Source organism: Bombus pyrosoma, linkage group LG11 (assembly GCF_014825855.1).
Source record: "Bombus pyrosoma isolate SC7728 linkage group LG11, ASM1482585v1, whole genome shotgun sequence".
NCBI lineage: Eukaryota > Metazoa > Arthropoda > Insecta > Hymenoptera > Apidae > Bombus > Bombus pyrosoma.
This window is the reverse complement of record NC_057780.1, coordinates 10847613-10867184: the sequence shown is the minus strand read 5'-3', so window position 1 is coordinate 10867184 and position 19572 is coordinate 10847613. Positions and strand designations below refer to the sequence as shown.

Sequence of the window (19572 nt, the reverse complement as noted above, 5' to 3'; positions counted from 1 at the left end):
GTGGCACCGTAGGTGCTTGATTAACGTTGCCAACGCGTTTTATCGATACATCAGCCGCGAAGTTTTCACGGTATGCGATTCCAGAGACGTTTCCCTTTTTGGTTTCTTTGTTGCCCGCTGGCTGCCCCCGTGGGGAGGCGATCGGAAGCAGCGATATCGTGGCGACTTGTTCGCTTTGCAACGTTATTGGCGTTGATATCGCCGGTATGACATGTTTATGTCTAATCCAGACGGGGGATCTTCGCCATCGCGACACGCTTGCCCTTGGGGATACTTCTTCCATGTTGGAAATTTTCGTTTCCAAGAGCTTGGTTCCGCTACGCAACCGATGCTAACTTTACCTGGATAGTCTACGTGTTTCCTGTAACCAGAAGGTCGACCAAGCTCTTTTATCTACCGAGAACATTGCGTGTTTCCTCGTTCTCACAATATCATGCTCTGGATTTCCATATGTACCTCTGCAACATTGTTCTTCGTATGCTTCTCGACTCAGGGAATCTCCAGTTACTAAGAGTCTCACTGATGCGATCTCAACACTCTTAGCTTTCCACGATTGAGAATTAGAATATGCATCTCTCGAGGTAGTGTGATTTTGTTCTTAATTATTGGGTGTCGTTGGATGATGAATCATAAGTTTGTTTAACAGACGCAATGAAAGTTACGCGATGAAGTGTTGTAACAGAGGTTGACTGAGATCATTTGATGGAATTTGAACTGCAGATTCGTCGATAGTATCATTCTGTTATAATTACTAAAGGAAAGCGAGTGTGTATAATTTTAAAATATCAACTCTACAAAGTTTCACTACGAGCTCAGTCCAATATCATTCTTTAGTCTATAACCCCTTTATCAACGTTCCAACATTCGATGACCATTCATCAATCTCCAACCTTTACCAATCTCAAATCTCAATACGCATAATTCCTCTTCGACAAATTAGTAAAAAAAAAAAGAAGAAAATGAAATTTCATTTTAGAAAGTGCCTCGTCAGCGGAAGTTCGACAGTGTATATCATTTTATTACAGACGGCCCGCGAGCGGAAGTAGCGGCTAGGTTTACTGAATGATTCGCTGAATAATCTTTTCGTAACAGCGGCTGGGCTTGTCTCGGCCCGCTGCATTTTCTTGTTGATTTTCTCGCGTCGTCTGCGCGCAGACTAGCCAATGGTTGCGCGTTTTATTTTATGAATAATGTAGCTACGGGCTACCGGGCGGATACGCTGCGGATCTCCCCCGACGGCGGAGGACACGCACACGCGTGGGTCGCCGGCGGCGACGCTGCGCGGTGTTCGAGCATTAATCTGGATCACGGTATTCTTGCATTATCGTTCATCTTCCTTGATGCTTGGATACCGGACAGGCCTATCCCGACAAGATTTTCACCGCGTTCCTGTCACCGCGACTTTCATTGCCGCGCGTCTCGCTTCACTTGCTGCCACTCCGGTCTGTAACGATCTCTATTTGAGTAGAAATGAAGCGTAGAATGGTATATATGGAAAATGGTAAATGTATGGTGTGATGGGAAACTGGTTCTGCTATTCGAAGGGTGGTTTTGTTTTTATGTAAGGAGCTAGAGAGCTGTAGGATACAGTAAGATACGATATCTATTGGTACAAAATTTTAACAGAATAATCGCAATAGCTTTGGTTAAGTTATTTATCGTACGGATACGTCACGCATTCGATAAACAAATGAACAAAAGAAATATCAGTTTCTAATATGAATATATTCGTCCTGTTTACTCTATTTATATAATAATTATAGAAACAAGGCGAACTTATGTTACTAAATTACCCAGTACTAAATTAGATACATTAATTAAAATTACAGTGTAAGAAATATCGAAGTAAGTTGCGTTTCGTACCTGGCGTGTCTCAAAATCTTCCTTTCTGTTACTTTTCTCTTTAAACAACCCAGTCACGTTTCCAACGAGGACGGTAGCCACGATCGTCGAATCTTGTCGATTAGATTCGCGGCCGTAGGAAGGACAGAAGCAGATCGTTTATCGGTGGATGCATTAATTACACCCGGGATTCCAGTCGAGGTGGACATGCCTTTATCGTGAAAATAATAATTTACAGCATCGTGAGGCCTGTCCTCTTAATCCCTGCGCGGCTTGTCAACGGCCTCCGCTTTAACATACGACGCTGCTGAACGAATAGAAGCGGGACTGGATCTTTTTGAATGTCCGCACGCGGCCTGACAAATGCCACGAGAACACGACACAATATCGAAGAAAACGTCTTCCACGATTCCGAAAAATTTTACACGAGAACACACTCTTTTCGAGAAGCCAACATTTCAACGATAACGTCACATTGATATTTGTTTAGAAATATTCTTGGCACATTCTATCCATTTCTTGAGTATTTTACGAGTCATTATTCTTATCGTATTTAGGTTTCTCAAACTAACATAATGAATATGGTAGTAATATAGGACACTTATTTTGTCTTTTGAGTTAAAAAAGGAAAAAATGCAGAAAAGTTTACATCGTATGAAAAATAACCTGATTCTGATTGCGATGTGTAAAGTTGGACGTGAATTATAGTAATACAATTTGGGGAAAATGATCACTCTTTCCATCTTCTACTTCCGATGACAGGTCATTGTTCATAGCGAAAACATTCTCTCCATAAAACGTCAATTACTTTCGCGATTGCCATTTCGTCTTAACATTTCTGCAAGAGTCTTAACGATGGTTATGAGAATTCAGCAAGAATTCTGGCTGGCTAGAATTTGTGAATACATTACAAAGAAATTACTGGAATGTTTAATCGAGCGAAGAACTTTGAATTTCTTACAATTTTTGGATTGCAGGTTGCAGCTTGTGAAATCTTAACGACGTTTGGCTTGCACGCTTCTTCGTTTAATGGCGAATCTTCATTAGAGATATGTTAAGTGTTTCGTACAGTAGTTTGGAATGTTCCTACTCGTACCACAAGTGTAAGCGATGCAATTGCCTGTAGGCAAAATTTACATAATACAAAACGCTTAAAAAGTTTTAACATAACAGGTACAGAAAAAACTGTTTAAGAGTAAAAATCTGGACAAGATCATAACTTTTACGAACTACTTCTTTAGAGAAATATTAAGATAATGGTTAATATATTCCAAATAAGTAACGATCCTATAAAAACTATCCAAGCTGGACTGCAATTCTACTAAATCTCTATCAAAAGTTATTTGGCAAAGTAATCATAATCAAACCTTCAGAAACATCTCTCCAACTGTTCCAAACTCAACACGATCTCCTCCTCGCGCCTACCAACAATCGTACAAAGAGAAACAGGAACCAACATGAAAAGAAAGAAGAGAAAAAGAAAAAAGAGAAAATACCCAACATTGTATAGTGTATAAAAAAATCATCCCCAGAAGCGTGCGAGAAGAACGAGAACCGCGGGGTGCAACGGTCGAAGGATGAAGACGTGTGGAGTCTTACATCTTTCTCGAGACGGCACGTGAGAAATCGCGGCCTCTGCGGGGCTCGTGTCCTCGCGGGCATCTCTCGAGGGCCAAAGAAAGCGAACCGAAAAGAAAGCGGTCGCAACGAGGCTACGAACCAAAAGAAGCTGGATGAGGAAGGAAGAAAGAAAGAGAGAAAGAAAGAAAGAAAAGGAAATGGAAACGGAGGGAGAGAATATCCACGTGGTCGACGGATGCAACGAGTGTGCGAACGCGCGGCAAGTGGTCCCAGCGCCGCGCGAGTAGTTCGCGTATTATAAAAGATTTCCGACTCTTTGTGGCGGACTGGGTACGATCCGTTTAGGAGCCAGGCGAAAAAGCGAGGCTCTGGCCGCGCTTAGAATACCGCGGCAACTCGCATTGTATAATAATGTATCGCATATGGCGCATCTTGTAAAACTCTGCGGGCGTCCCCCCACCGTGCCTTGTGGAACCAGGATGAGCGTGGAAGGACGGATGGAAGCGCGTGAATGAGGTTATTCCCGGTCGTGGAGCTCGTTCATTCATCCATCGGCGGGACAGACCTCGTGGGGAGGCTGAAGACAGCGTCGACCAACGGCAAGGAATAGCCAAAACCCTACCCTACTTAGCTTCACGGATTTTCTCTTTGCTGTAAATACCTTGCGGGTTTCTGACGGTTTCGTGAAGTGTTTGAGCCTGAAGAGGGTGTACGAGACTTATGGAGGAAGACTGATGGATTAATGAAATGGAAAGTTTAGGTTTCTGATCAATTGGAGAGATTGATGGCAAGACAGAATCATTCGAGTTCATAATAACTGAATAATTGATAAACATTTATTTATAATACGCGTAATATATTGATGGAAACTTTCTATAAGTGCTGTAACAATTTCTGTAATTTCTTTATGTCAAATCGATATACTCCTCAACCTCTACGAAACACCATCAACATCAAACCACACCGCACTTCAAACTAAATTAATCCTCTTCCTCAATTTCACATTCAACTGAACAGGCTCCTCCAATCGAGTTAGAAAAATATTCGATCCCCAAGCGAGTCGGACAAGTAGGCTCGATTCAAAGTTCCATTCAGGCGTCGACGGGAGTTAACGTCAAGCCGTGTCAACACCTTTTCACAGGGACACGGCCGAAACGACTTGAACGCCAACGATGAAAGTAGCCAGTCATTCGGCACCCTGTCTCCAACGATGGGTGCCAAAGCTTTCGACGAATAACGTTGCACAGTAGAACATAGTCTTGGAGTCGAAGGGATTTAACCTGGTCCCTGGTAAAACCTAAACCTAATCTAATGGATTAGGCACGGCGGATCTACTAGTCGTCGAGGGTCTCTTGACTCGAGACACATTGTTATCGTTGTTCTGATCCTATTGACAGCCCCAATCCTGCTACACATATAGAATACAATGGCTGCGGTAGTCTGGTTTGCGCTCAGCAGGATAACTCCGCGTATTTTTGCCTAATCGGATTCATTCGAGCATGTTGGGTAACCGATTGGCCCTCTTTCGAGTTTATACAATAACAGTTTCATCTTTGCTATTTTTCTTCTGAGGATTGTTGAAGGTGTTTGTTTGGAGAAAAGAATCTTTTGTTATCGTTCGTTGCTTTGCTGCTGAATTTAGGTAGGCAATCAAATAAATATGTTAGAATTTTTATTAACTCATTTAGAACTATGCAGCGAGATAACGTGTAGAGGTTGCGTACATGCAACGTTATGACAATTAGATTACATTCTTCCTCCTCCTCCTTCTTTTTCTTTCTCGTTTTATTTTGGACGTAAATATTTGTTTGGGAAAAATTGAATGTATAATATTAAGTAATTTGATTTGTTATTCATTTATTGTTATTAATAGAACGTAATGTATATTAATTAAGAAGAAACTTTATTTGTTAAAATGCTTGGTAGAGTAAAGACAGTTTAAACAAGCTTTATGTAGATTTAATGCACTATACAGACCGTGTTAATGGAGATACTAGATGAATGGGTTGCTTTTTTTAAATCTTGTTTGCATTTCATTGTGTTATCGAACAGGGTATGCATCGAACGTGTTCCCTTTTCGAGATGAGAATACCGAGCAAACCGAGTCGTTGTTCCATCGAGAAACAACGAAACTCGTTACGCGGAGTCTGGCTTGCTTTTCCGTTACGCGATATCTGATCGTTATTCTCCATTTTCTCGTTTTCCAATTGTTGAGATCGTTGCTCCGCGGTGCGTGCACGATTTCGCGTGGCCACATCCTCCTTTTGTTTTCCCGCATTTCCCTATTCATTCCATCAATATCGCGTCGATCTCAGAAAAATCATTGTCTGGCTACGCGTGTTGACATGATTCGAGGGAGATCAAAAGGAAAACCGTCTCTACTATAAAATAGTCTCTGCTTCAACCTCACGCTTTTACACAATTCGCGTTTCTTTGAATCATAGCTTAAAACATATTGTAAGAAAATTTAGTAATCTGTAGTGCTACTTAAATTTATTTGCATATACTCGATCTTCTCTGCGATATTTTTCAAAGCGATGCAATTTTCTCTTTATTTAGGTCCCAAGTAATAGAGAGACGTTTCTCTTTATTTCAGATACAAATGAAAATATCTAAACGATATACACGAACAATAATTTCAGTGACAATTGTGTACAACATTACGGCCGAGCCATTTTTCTCTCATTATTCTTGAAACATTCGTCTCAGAACACCTCAAAGACTAACCAATAATGACCCAGGTTCGAGGATCGTTCTACATACGTCTGAAACACCATGATTATGCCTACCATATATTTCTATATGGTGCGGAGCAACTTAACGGAGACTGGATCCGACGTGGCATCAGGGTTATAAGATCGGGCACGTCTCTATCTAGGTTCTTTAGTACGGCTGCGAGGCGACGTAATATATTTGGGAGGAGGTGGAGAGTGAGATAGGTGGTTAGGTAGGTAGCCGTGGTGGATGTCGGGTAGATAGTCGACCGGCTTCGGTAATGGAGACTGCAGGGTGCCGCTAATGCAGTAGCGATGTCACGGTACCCGTTGCATCGGCATATTCCTTCCCTTTCCGCCCTTTTGCTTCACCGCGGTTTACCATACGTGTCCCTTCCCTACCTTCGCGATATCACTGAGTTTCTATGTGTCGCCTCTGTCTCTGTTCCACTTCGATCCACGTTCGTGCCACGGACACTTCTCTGGCGGTGGCTGTTTATCTGCTTGCCGGTTGCCTTTTTCCTTTCTTTCGTTTTTTTTTCCTTCTTTTTTTCTCTCGATTTAACGGAACCCTATCTGTGGGACACGGTGGATATCTCGGACGATGAGAAACATTCCCCATGCGGATGTGTTTGTATCGTTTAAAGTGAATGGAAAAATGGGCGCCGCCTGCATCCCGCAGTTACGATAATTTCTTGGTTATTTTTGTTATGGCCGCCGGTTCGATCTGTTTGTATGTATCCCGGTGTCGGCGGGCGTTGTACCAACGTCGCCCGATTTCTTGCCCTGTTAATTGGCCGGTTTAGTTCCAAAGATATGCCCCACGGACCAAAAGCGGCGTAACTTTGCTAGAACGTTTAGTTACCCTGGCTTTTTAACCGGGCTGTGTGATCGTCTTGCAAATTGGGAGCTTAAGGATCGGGCTACTTTAGGCCAAGTTATTGCCCGTTGAAACATCATATTATTTTAGAGATATATTATATGTGTGTAAAACAACATTTATGTCGTTATTATCATATATATTTAAAACTGTCACTTACGTTACAGGGATTATTCGATAATTACAAAAGAATTCTTTTAAACCATCCCAATATGTATATGAGTGAGATATTTTATTGCACAGTCGTTCATATGGCGCTTTCAACAAGATACTTCATATCTACCTCAATATGTTATCCATGGCTAATTAGAGCTAATATATAGGTATAATCACGGTTTTGTCTTAATAAAAGAACATGTTCGTATTGCTGAAAAATTTGAACGTTTTTATGATAGTGATTGAAAAAAAAGAAACGAACTTAAAATTACCTACATTTTAAGGATTCAAGTATAAAAATCAGTTAAAATACCTCACTTTTAAGTAGTAAAGAATTAATCTTCCTTGTTTAATGAATATTCTCAAAATAAAACACATTGTCCCCACATATATAACTTTAAATCAAAATTTTTTCAGAATGTTTGGCAGTATGAAACGATGTGCCCGATGCCACGCAGCGATCCTGGCCTCGGAGCTGGTGATGCGAGCCAGAGACTTGGTGTTCCATGTCCGTTGCTTCTCGTGTGCCGCCTGTGCGGTTCCGCTGACCAAGGGCGATCACTTCGGGATGAGGGATGGCGCAGTGCTCTGTCGATTGCATTACGAGATGGGCGCGGAGTTACACCCGTCCCAGAGTCCTCCGGTTCCGGTTTATCCGCCCGGTCCGCACTATCCCGGTCAACCGTTCCCCTCGCCGGAATTCCTTCACCACCATCATCATCATCCCTCCCATCCGTCTCACCCGCATCACTCGATGCATCCTCAGCATCCCCACAGCCACGTAAGCCCGGTACCGCTTCAACCTTCGACGCCATCCATACCCGACGCAGGCTCACCACCCAAGGTACCGTACTTCAATGGCGCCGCCGTCGTGCCGCCGCCAAGACAGAAGGGTAGGCCTAGGAAGAGGAAACCCAAGGATCTCGAAGCTATGACCGCCAACATAGGTGAGTGTCGTTACCCGTATCTGATCAAAAGTTTTGGGGAAAAACAAAGATGTGCTTGATGGAAGAAACGAACTACAGAGTGACTCGTTTTACCGTAAAGCCGTAGTTCTTTGATTCCTTAATTTCTAAGTCATAATTCTCGTATAGGTTCGTGTTTAAGCGCTACACTTAATCTCCTATTAATTTTATGATTAACTTCAAATTAATTCTCAAGAAAAATACCATACACTCTCTTATTTCTTTAAATTTTTGGCTAAACAATCTTCCGAGGTAACAGAATTTTAAATTAACTGTTTCTTTATATTTTTAGCTTCCATGTAACAAGCAGCAGCAGAATATATTTATACAGTAATAGGTATATTTCCTAATCACTCGTCACTTTCATCGAATTATGTGACTTAGAAAGAAGAATTTGTGCCTACGAATTATCTGGATCGTTTCTTCTATCAAGCGTAATCCAGTGTTTTAGAATATTCGAAGGGAACTTGGTCGCATTGTTTTTCGTTATTCTTCCGAAGCGTATTATTTTGTTTTGTATCGCATGCTGTTGGACGATTTTGCGGCCATCCTAACAGCTGCAAAGTGATTCATCGCTTTCTCGGTTGCACCACGTACCAGATTTATAAAAAGCTTTGCACATTGTCCCTCGAGGAATGCAAAAGTTATTTTAGAGAAATTCTTCACGCGCGAATTAACATTCTGGCAGCGAATAGTGTACGTATGTGTAGACATGTTTCAGAGATTCGATCGCAAATGAAGGTGAAACGTACCCGATAGAACAGATGCAAATTGGAATAGAAACACGTTGTACGAGCATTGTGCTGGAATGTATCACGCAATAATCATGGTTTGCAATTAGAAAGCACTAGACGTGTAACTCCGCAAAATTGCTGTACGATTTTTTGGACCGTGAAGTGGTCGAATGTTTGCTTAACAAGAAAATATCGCAAACCGCGTCAGTAGCTTTGAAAAACGAGGCGCTCAGTGTTGTTGAACTTCTCATCTTGAAAAATTAATAGCACGAAAACTGCGTGCCTATCGCAATTCAATTAAGCTGCGCTAAAACATTGTAATTCGTCAATGAGTCATTATTTTTGCTCCATTAAATTAACGTTTATTACTTTTAACGTTGTTATACCGAAACACACGCCAGAAAATTCTCTCTATCGTTGTGCTAACCTTTGAACCACTTATCTATACAAATTAGGCAATCAAGCTTTATTAACAATCAATAACGCTAATCTTATTTATCAAAATTTGAGTCGTCCCTGACACAAGATCAATTAATATTCATATATTCTCCGTATTTAATTAATCTAAGATGAGAAAGAACTTTAAACGTATCGTTTAACCGCAGCACAAAACAAATTGTTAATGATCAACATGGAAAGCTATAGCTCGATAAGACAATGACAAAATTCCTGTATTACAAACAAGTAATGATATTTAAAAGATATATCTCGATTTTTAATATTATCAACGATCTTATTAATTATCAGAAGGCCTCATATAACGTTCGACGTAACTTAATGACTTTGGTCAAATCAACGTGGAAGACTCCGCCTCCAATAGAGTAGATATCACATAAAATTACGAGCAATTCCTATTTCTTCATTCCAAACAATCAATGTTACCTAAAACTTAGAAGATACTTCATCTTAATTTCATCGACGTTCTTCTTAACTACGTAGCAATCCAAATTGTCCACATAACGTTCCTTGTAACTGTAATCTAACCGCTTCGAATCACCATATAGAGACTTCATGCCAACTCGCATTTAACCATTCCTCTGCATCCATGTTTTAAGAACAGTTCCAAAGTGTACCTAGATCAGGTCCGAGGATTTTCAATCGTCGGTGTCAGGGCACGATCGCGATCGCGTGCACGAAAATTCTTACACGAGCTGCAGGGTCCCGGATCGGTGGACGTTGGTACGAGGGCCCCGGCCACGCGGTCAGAGATCGCGCGGTACGCGCACGTAACACGACGAATCCCCGAGAGGTGTGTGCTCCGCCGGTGATTTACGGGCGCGCGTGGGCGCGTGGTGTTTGCCACCGAACCCTGATAAAATTTGTCGCCGCGACATAAATTCACGAATCCAATCCCAACAAAGCGTGTACGTGTCGCGCGTGGGCAGCGCGCTGCGGCAGCTTCCTTCTCCGCCTTCGAGAACTTAATTTCGATTGTTGACCGACCGTGGGAACAGAGGAGGGACCAGAGACGAGTCGCCTCGACGAACCACCGGCCGTGCGCCGTTCTCTACCCCGGGACCAGTTCCTCTGCTTTTCTTTTTGTTCCTTCATTTTCTTCCTCTTTCTTTCTTCTCTGGGTCCTTTTCTTTTGGCTGTTTCCTGTGAAAAAGATCTCGTGGTTCGTGCCCGCGAACGATGATGTCTCGACACGGGACCCACGGATGACTGGAAATTATTTGTTCTGTTTGCTGGCTGGATAGCCTCGCGCGAGAATTTATCGTTTGAAATAAAATAATTTGATAGGGGGGGCCTTCGTCGATTGGACCTTCTTCGCTGGCAAGGTCGTCGGGCCTCTTCGACTAGAATTTCTTCCAGTTTTTCCTTTTATCTCGAGGTGTGCTTGGTTTTAGAACGTGTGGTGGTCGTTTGACAATGTTTCAGATCAGACGAGGTTGTGTTGGATTTTTTTGTGAGATATTTCCAACTCGTTTAACCTTGGAATTAATACAATTTCTAAGATATGCTAGCTCTTCCTACTTCAGCTATTTATACTTTTTACTATCTGATACGATTGATGATCTGATACGATCATTTAAAAGATTGAATCCATTCAATAACAAATTTGATCTTATCAGAAGTGATCGTTACAGTAATGAAAATAAGTCGTTCAACAATCTCAACTCCATTTTTCATAAAATACATCACGAAGCATGATTGTATAGTATAGAGTCTTTAATAGTAGCAAAATAGGAGAGGGAATATCGATACTCTCTCACGGTTCCAAATAATCGTCTAACGCGGTAATTAGAAATTCTCATAAGATCTCCGTGAGATCTAACAGTTCATCAACTGAGCGGCAGAAGTTCGCAGGATCCAGTTCAGATAGCGAACGGTAGCGAATGAACGGGCAAAGAAAAAAAAGAAAAAAAATATGTAAGAACGGTCGTTCATCGTGAACGAGTCAGCGGTTTCGTAGATTTCCACGCGATAGAGGATCGATCTCGATCTTATCGATCCGGCATCTGGCTGGACGGCTGTCGGAGCGTCGCTTTATTCTCTGGTGGACTGGCGAAGTCTCGGGGACAGGATAGATATACCGGAATGAGGTATCGTGTCTGCAAACTATTTGCTGCATAGAGTTGTAATTGGCCGTGTATCCACTGGTCTTTCGCATACGCTATCACCCTTCTTGTTTGCACTCGAGGAGCTAATGAGCTGTGATACACATCAAACAGCGCTAGAGTCGCGACCAGCCGCATTGCCGCTTCCGACGGTTCTTCGCATTGCCTCAAGAGCCCGCAATTGTTGCCACGATAACTTTATTTCCGATCGAGACGCGTGATCGTCGGCTACCAACGTCGCCCCCTATCGCTTTTGATTTTCGATCAGATTTTTCGGTAGCGTGTTTGCTATGAAGCAGTGAAATTGATAGGTGATGGGAATACAAAGAGAAGATAGAAATTTGGGAGGGAAAACATGTTCCAGTTTCCTTGAATTTCATTCTTAGCGGGTCTTAAAGGAAGGAAGTTTCATTCCATGCGAATTTATTTTTAACATTATATTATTTATAAGCACTGCAAATAATAACTTTTCACCTGATATTGAATGCACTAATAAAAAGATTGCATTCGTTCGATTTTATTGATTTCTAAAAACAGTAGAACAAATGGCAAAATCAGTTCAAAAGGATTGCCGAATACTGCACAGTATATCTAGAAAATCCACGACTGACAAACTTCCAAATAATCTAACCGAAAGAAAGTATAACCGAGTAAACACAAATCTTCCCTATCAAACCTCCATATCATTAACCCTTTCATTTAAACAATTAGTCGGTAAACGATAAACGATGGTAAATAAAGCCGCGGCGATATTGACGTTCCGTGGTATCGGCGAGACGAACTGCGTGTAAAGCGAGACATAAATCCAAAGCCGGGTCCAACCCTTAGCGCGCGAAGAGAGGTTCGGTCCACCGCCGCCGGGAAAAGATCCCCCTAACTGATACAGGCGATACGGGCGGCTTCAAAAATAGCCCGCGACACCGGTGTTTAATTAAGACGCATAATCCGGATGTTGGGAATTTATGTTGCAGATTTGAACGCGGACTACATAGATATGCCCTTCGGTAGAGGAGGACCGGCGACTCCCGGCATACCTGGTTCTAATAGTAGAACAAAACGAATGAGAACGAGTTTCAAGCATCACCAGTTAAGGACGATGAAGAGTTACTTCGCGATCAATCACAATCCGGACGCGAAGGATCTCAAGCAACTTTCCCAGAAAACTGGCTTGCCAAAAAGGGTGTTACAGGTAAGCTTTCGATCTGGTGACGAAGCCATAGCCATAGTCTTCGTTTCGTGCTACATTTGCTCGAGTTTAATCGTGGAATCGAGTTTTGCGACGTTTGATGATTCGCGGGATGTATTACTTGAACGTGTGTCCGCTTTTGCCTTGGGAAGATTTGTTATTTGTTATTGGTTGACAGTGCTCTGGATGGAGGTTCGATGCACATTGATATTGTGGAATATATAATCGGTTTCTTGGCCTAAGAGTGGCTTTCTTCGGAGTTAATTAATTGGGACTATGCTCTTCCTGAAACGTATAGACGTATTGGCGACACATTGGATACTTCTTAATTTTATAATATGATTTTTAACGACGTGGGTTTAAAATTAGATTTTCGAAAATTAATATAATTTAGTTGCTCTTATATTATTCGTTATAATATATACCGTGTTCCTTATAGCAATTAGTAATTATCAACTTGCTTATTTGAATTGAACCATAGAGAAACTTAGCGTAAGAAGATGATAGTAAGTGCTACTTTTAATTACCAATTCATCATGAGTTGTTTTTAATCAAACTCTATGTGTTCTTCGTTACTATAAATTGATCAAAATTATACGAAGATTTAATTCATTTGAACAAGAACAGTCCCCTTGTAAAACGTACAAAAATTCTTACGAACGACTATACTTATGTATAAAGCACATCATCTTCTGTCAAATTCAATCTTCTGAATCGTCTACACATTGAACGTTCCACCGTATTTCCACGCTAGACAAAATATTTAGAGGCGTGGAATCGTCTTGATGCGCAATTAAAAGGAAATTTACAGGGTCGGTTCGCGGGAAAAGTATTCGCGTCGGGCGTGCACCGGCCTCCTCCAATTAGTGCACGCCGTCAATGACGCATGACGCCCTTCATAGGCCAGCTAAAACTGTCCCCGGGACCTTTTCGGCTACGTCGTTTCGGACAGATTGTATCGTTGCGTTCCCTCTTCGTGTTGTTCGATCCAGCCGCGGTGTCTTTGGAATTTATGCGACCGTGTTACGTTTATTTCGGCGGCACTTGAAAACGTGGAACACGCGGCGGTAGGTTAAAGATAGAAGAGATTGTTAGTACGCGAAAAGAGAAGGTCCCGGGGAAAATCGTCGTCCTACCGTTTCCCTGAGATCCTACGTTGCGATCTAGGCCAGACGGTGATTCATTTTTGCGTGAAAGATAAATAGGCTGATTGTTTTCTCAGTATCGATCATCCTCTTACTTTGGTGAAATGTCTGTAGCTTTCTCCATTTATCTTCGTTTCTGCATAAGTTCATTAATCAAAAGGAGGTTGAACATATTTTTGAGCATTTAATACGCTCGACAATTTACTAGATTCTTGATAAATTCGTACTCTCCTCATTCTTGTAAAATAATTCCTTCCATACGTTGATGGCGATTTTATTTAATTATCGATTGGTATCGTTGGATCATAGGCAAACAGTGATTACATATTATATAAGAATTGAAAAATGAAATAATCCAAATTCCATTACGATCCTAAAATGATTCAAAGAACACAGCAGTATTAAGAGTCGAAAGTCGACTAAAAAACTTTCACTTTTCAATTCCCCCATTTCCAATACAAACTCTTATTTTCCTTAATATTACTTTCTTGAAAAACGAGGCAACGCAAGTAAAACGAAAAACGGAGTAAAAAGATCGTCGCGACGGAAAGACGTTGTTTCGAATAGATAACTATCGGTGTCCGTAGACGAGGAGGGAAGAGGCCGGGTCTGCGGTTTCGGGAGGGTCGCGGAGGTTTCCAGAGGCGGGTAAAAAAGGTGCAGACAAAAATCGCGGTTGGAAGATGGATAGCCGGTGGTTCGATCGTTTTTCCTCTTTTTTCACTCTCCCTGCACCCCTTGTGCGTGGCTTTCGGTCGTCGTCACGCTTGCCAGGGACTCCTATAAAAATATTCACGTGGCGGGTGAACCGCGCGCGGTGGAGACGTACGCGCGCGCTTCTCCCAATTAGTGCGTGCTGCCGGCGGCGCGTTGAGGTAAAAGAACCGCATGGGCCACGGTGATATTTCCGTCGACGAGCCTCTGTGGCCTTTCCCCGTAATTATGGCCCTCCGTCAATCCGCCGCTACTCAAAATCTCCGGCCGGGCAAGTTTTGTCGTAACGAGCGCCGCGCTCTGCCCTCGTTAACCCACTACTGTTAAATTACACGGGCCAGGAATCTATTTCGTGAACCGGGACGGGTGTAACGTGCGAACACACACGTCTCAGCGCGTTAAGACCAGCCTCCGAAACTTCAGTCGATCGATCCGCCGAATCGAAGATCGTCGTGAACGAGCATTTGTCTGACCGTAAATCGTTGCCACCGGACTGACTAGACCCGACTGACTTCTGGACATACGGACCTAAACGTGTGATTATGTGCGAAATCATTTCCGGTTATTTTGTGGTTGCTTCGCAGTTTTTATGGCGAATTAATCGGATTCGTTTTCGGGTTAGGAGGCTCTTAAGAAGGATGGTTTATGGAGTTTGGTATTGTTCCGGGAAGATTTGAAGGGTTTATGGGTTTTGGTGGTATGGAGACATTTTATTGCGATAGGATTTTGAAATTAGTTGGTCCCTTATTCGTAGAAAATTCGTATAACCGACAAATCGAATTGACAAATGATGGAGCCATAGATCGAACACGAATTTGACAATGAATTGATTTCCTTAATTTCCGTAAAATTCGTTTCTAAATCTTCATTTGATCTTTGTTTCATTTACGATCATATTACTGTAACACGATGTAATTTATCACACACCACGTTCCGTTGAAGATTATTTTCCCTCGTTGCAAAGAAAGGAATCGATCGCCAAAACGTGAATGACATCGTCAATGTAAAAAAGAGGTTGAAGATTAAACAACTCTTTCCATCCTTTAAAATTAGCGCTCTTCGAAAACAATCAGAGAAATCGGCATGAAAGTTCAAACTACTTTTACATAGTCCATAAAATCTGCATTATAATCGCTCTGAATCTACGACAAAAACGATTTTCAGTTTCTCTTAGAAACATTCCTCTGCACGCACCAAAACCACGTCCCACCCCGCCATCCCCGATCTTCACCCAATAAAGTTAACCCGTTTCTGTGGAAGCGACTCCTTCTATTCTAGCGAAAGAACGAGATCCTCGAAATCCTTGTGCGGCTCTGTGCACCCGTGAAGCACAGCCTCTTCACGTGGATCCAGGCAGACATAGAGAAGCGCGCGGTGACTCGATGGCGCCGGCAGCAACCGGCAGAAGATCTAGAGAAAGAGAAAAGGCTTGGGGGTCGTCGGGTTGGCCAGGGGAGGAGGCGCGAGAGCCGGCCTATTGTATTCGGTGCGGCGTAGGGTTCTTGGTCGCCATCTTGCTTGATATTGATCGCGAAACGCACGAATACTCGCTCATTCGCCGCGGCTGCGTTCGTCGCCGCACTCCTCTCGTCTCTCTACGTACTTCGTTCTATGTATACATGTGCGAATACACGAGAACGCGCGTACCTAACCCACCGATACTTTCAAACTCCGTACAAACCTACATACACATGTACAAACGTGCACACAACCTACACAGTGGCAACCACGTTATAGGTATGTATAATACAAACATGCGCGCGCGCGAGAGTTTGCGAGTTCGCCACAGGGAGAAACACTCGTACACGCTTCGACCACGAAGGGGAGACCCAGGTTGTGTCGGTTGGAAGTCTCTGCTGGTTTTCAGTTAGCGGGGGAGGAGACTCTCTTGAAAATGGCGACGCCGGATCCGTGTATCGAGGCCGTCTTTTATCTATCGGGAACAGAGGGTAGAGTGGCGAGAGGGAGAGGCTCGAGGCTGTGTATCGTGGCATTATATATTGTTGCATTGTGTGGACGATGTAGCTATCCTAGCCAGAGCCTGGCCCGTTGACGTGCCACTGCGCGTGTGGTTGCATTTAAATTGCACGCTCTTTCTCCCTCTGTATTCCGAGTGCGCCCCCTCGATGAAGATATATTGGTGGCGCGCGAGCTTTTTGGTCCTCCTCGACCATTCTCTTCACTGCGACTGTCCTCCACCTCCTTTTGTCCCGCGTTTCTTTTCGTCGTCAGGTGCAACGAGGCGTGGTAAAGGCATGGGAGAAATTGGGGTGTGCTCCTTTTTAGGCGATGTTCTTTCGAGGATGGCGAAACCAAAGGAAAATGGAGGAAAGAAGATTTTAAAATGTAGAGGGTTAAAAACATGCCTTCCAACTTTGCAATTTGCAAATCTAAATACACGGCGTAAATGGAGGAAGCAATCACTAATCCGGCGTTAATGTCCGATTTTTAAAGAGACATATTCGATTAAATCCCCAAAAAGAAGCGTTCTCTGTCAGCTAAAATCTGAAAAGCTACGATTATACACGAAAGAGGTAATTCTTACATTTAAATCAATCTAAGAAAAATAATGTACAGAGAGTAAAAATATTTCCTAAGAACTGAGATCGTTACTAAATTGATACTCCAAAACCAAACACTCCATGCTACAGACTAATACACCTAAAATATGCTAGTTGCAAGCTCTCCATAATCTATTATATCATTTCATCGACTTTCTAACGAGGCTCGGAGCAAACACTCGAAAGTATCCGCGAACAAATATATCAACAACACTAGAAAAATGCACTCGAAAGCGTAGAAGAATAGTAACATTCATCGGGTATCCGGTGCACGAGTCTCTCCGCGCACTCTCTCTTCGATCAGCACTCGCGGCTGAAGCATCGAATACGCGAAGATACGCGATACATATGTACATTCAACGGTGTGGTTTCGATGTGTTCGCAGGTCTGGTTCCAGAACGCCCGCGCAAAATGGCGGCGCATGGTGCTGAAGCAGGAGGGGAAGTCGGACAAATGCGACGGCAGCGTGGACGGCGGTTCCCTTGGCGACCTTGAGCTTTATGGGAACAGCACCGGAAGCGGTGGACCGCCGATGAGTCCTCCATTCATGCTGGGCGGACCGCACAGTCCAGCGTCCTTGGCGTCCTTGGACTGCGCGTGATCTCCGAAATTCCATTTCCGGGACAGGCCAGCCGAACGATTCGTAAAACGCCCGCCGTTAACGTGGTCGAGAATTCGCGAGTTCGATGCCACGCAACGAAACGAGGGACTGTTTTATTCGATTACGTGAATCCACGACTTTCTTTGTCCTTAAGAACGCGCGATCAACGACACTGTGAATAATTTATTCGTCGGAACGAGTGGTATCTCGCGTTTAAAGGGTTCGGTAGGAAGCTGTGCGAAGAAAAAGAAGTTGTTTCGTTCTTGACGAACCGTTTCTTACGAGATTTTCCCGCAAATACGTGGATCTATTGATCCAATACAATGTAGCTCGCTACGCCTACACGGAACACGGTAACAATGATGAGAAACGTGAGACGAGTGAAAGGGTGAAAATAAGATTTTCCTAGCAAGGATGTTCTCCATGTGGACCGAGCGGCGTTCGATCTGGGGGAAAATGGATGTTGTACAATAAAGAAGAATCGATTAGTTGAACGGTATAAAAGGTGTATTTATTGTAAGCGAGGCATGAGCGAAGAGAGCTTGATTTACTACAGTTTTCTGTCACATTATGGTGAATTTCGCGACACATGTGCACGAACGATTACACGGAAATACGTACACACGAAGGGTGCACATTTCGATGGGACACGTCGATGTAGTACACCCGGCTCGGAAGCGTTTGTAATTAGTTGTCGATGTCTATTTATTGGTTATAAGCGTTTTGAGGTAAGCCTAGTTAAAGGTTACAAACCTTACCAGTGCTGTGTGAAAATCCAACGTTTCCATGAGGTTAGTAGAAGGAGCATGAACGTAATACTTTCCTATTGGTATTGCGTGTTTAAATAAATGAATGCATTAAACGATTATATGTACGTACACAATAATATTTCGTAATCGTTATCGTTATGTGAATCAAGGTGATGAAGGGTTACGATTGAGGGATTCCGTATCGTTACGATTAACTCGATCCAACGCGTCTCGACGATCAATATCAACGACGAACCATTGACTCATGTGTTGAAACGCGTGAACGAAGAGTTATCGAAATTGATAATTAAACAAAGAACTCCAGTGTGTTTCGTGTCGCGCGAAACGTTGGGTTTTAACGTCGAGTATATATAAATACGAATATATAAATATATAAATATATATATTATTTATAAATAAATTCGGGCGCGTCGAGCGTGAATTTAACGAGTGTGACTGTAATTATTGCTCAAGTAAAGAATGAGAAGAGGAAGGAATAAATCGAAGAAGAATGAGGGATAGAATGAATTGCCGCTCGCGTCGCGCCCGAACGCGAATCCTTGGCGTAAATTTCACGATAATTGTTGTAAATAAAGGACGTTCCTCGAATTTCTTAAGGCACCGCTATAGGTTGTAGGGATTCTAATTGCATTCGGTAGCGGTTCTGTTAGGCAAGGTAATAATGATGACGTCGATTATTATTATTATCACTCCTATTATTAATACCCCTGTAACGAATGGAACGATTGTCTAATTTTACAAGATGATTTTTTCATTGAATATATTTTGACAATATACTCGCTGCCTCTCTCGACTTTTTCTTTGTAAACCCTCTGCCACCGTTTCACATCCCTTGCCTTGTCTATCCTTAACATCGGATTCACAGTTTTTCATGCGACTACGTATTAAAATTCCGATTGTCAGATTTTTAGAGGAAGAAGGAAAATAAAATATCAAATTGGTTCCTTCGCAAAGAGATAAGAAAATATATCTCTGTGACTGACGAGATAGCTGACGAAAAAATTTCTTTACGTATCTCAAGAAAGGGCGAAAGATCCAAATACTTAGATAATAACTAAAGGAAATATTTATTTAAAAAAATTATTTATTTAGCTAGAGAATGTAAGATCTAAGATCCTCTGTAAAAACAAAAATTTCGCTCGATAGAAAGTAACTTCTTCAT

At 42.5% G+C, this 19572-nt stretch overlaps 1 protein-coding gene across 3 annotated transcripts in view; it reads left to right on the top strand.

The window, feature by feature from the left end:
• The window catches only part of LOC122572439 (protein apterous-like), a 53860-nt gene extending 34674 nt beyond the window's left edge, over nt 1-19186 (top strand). For 2 of the 3 annotated variants that reach the window (XR_006318454.1, XR_006318453.1), the window contains exons 4-7: nt 7591-8120; nt 12405-12622; nt 15757-17012; nt 17425-17561. Coding sequence is in view for 1 of the 3 variants with exons in the window: in XM_043737389.1 (XP_043593324.1) it covers nt 7591-8120; nt 12405-12622; nt 17425-17640 (964 nt within the window). In the remaining 2 variants the exon portion in view is untranslated. Of the gene's footprint in view, nt 1-7590; nt 8121-12404; nt 12623-15756; nt 17013-17424 lie in introns of all 3 variants that reach the window. The other variant, XM_043737389.1, reaches the window with a different exon arrangement.
• Nucleotides 19187-19572: the final 386 nt, after the last annotated feature.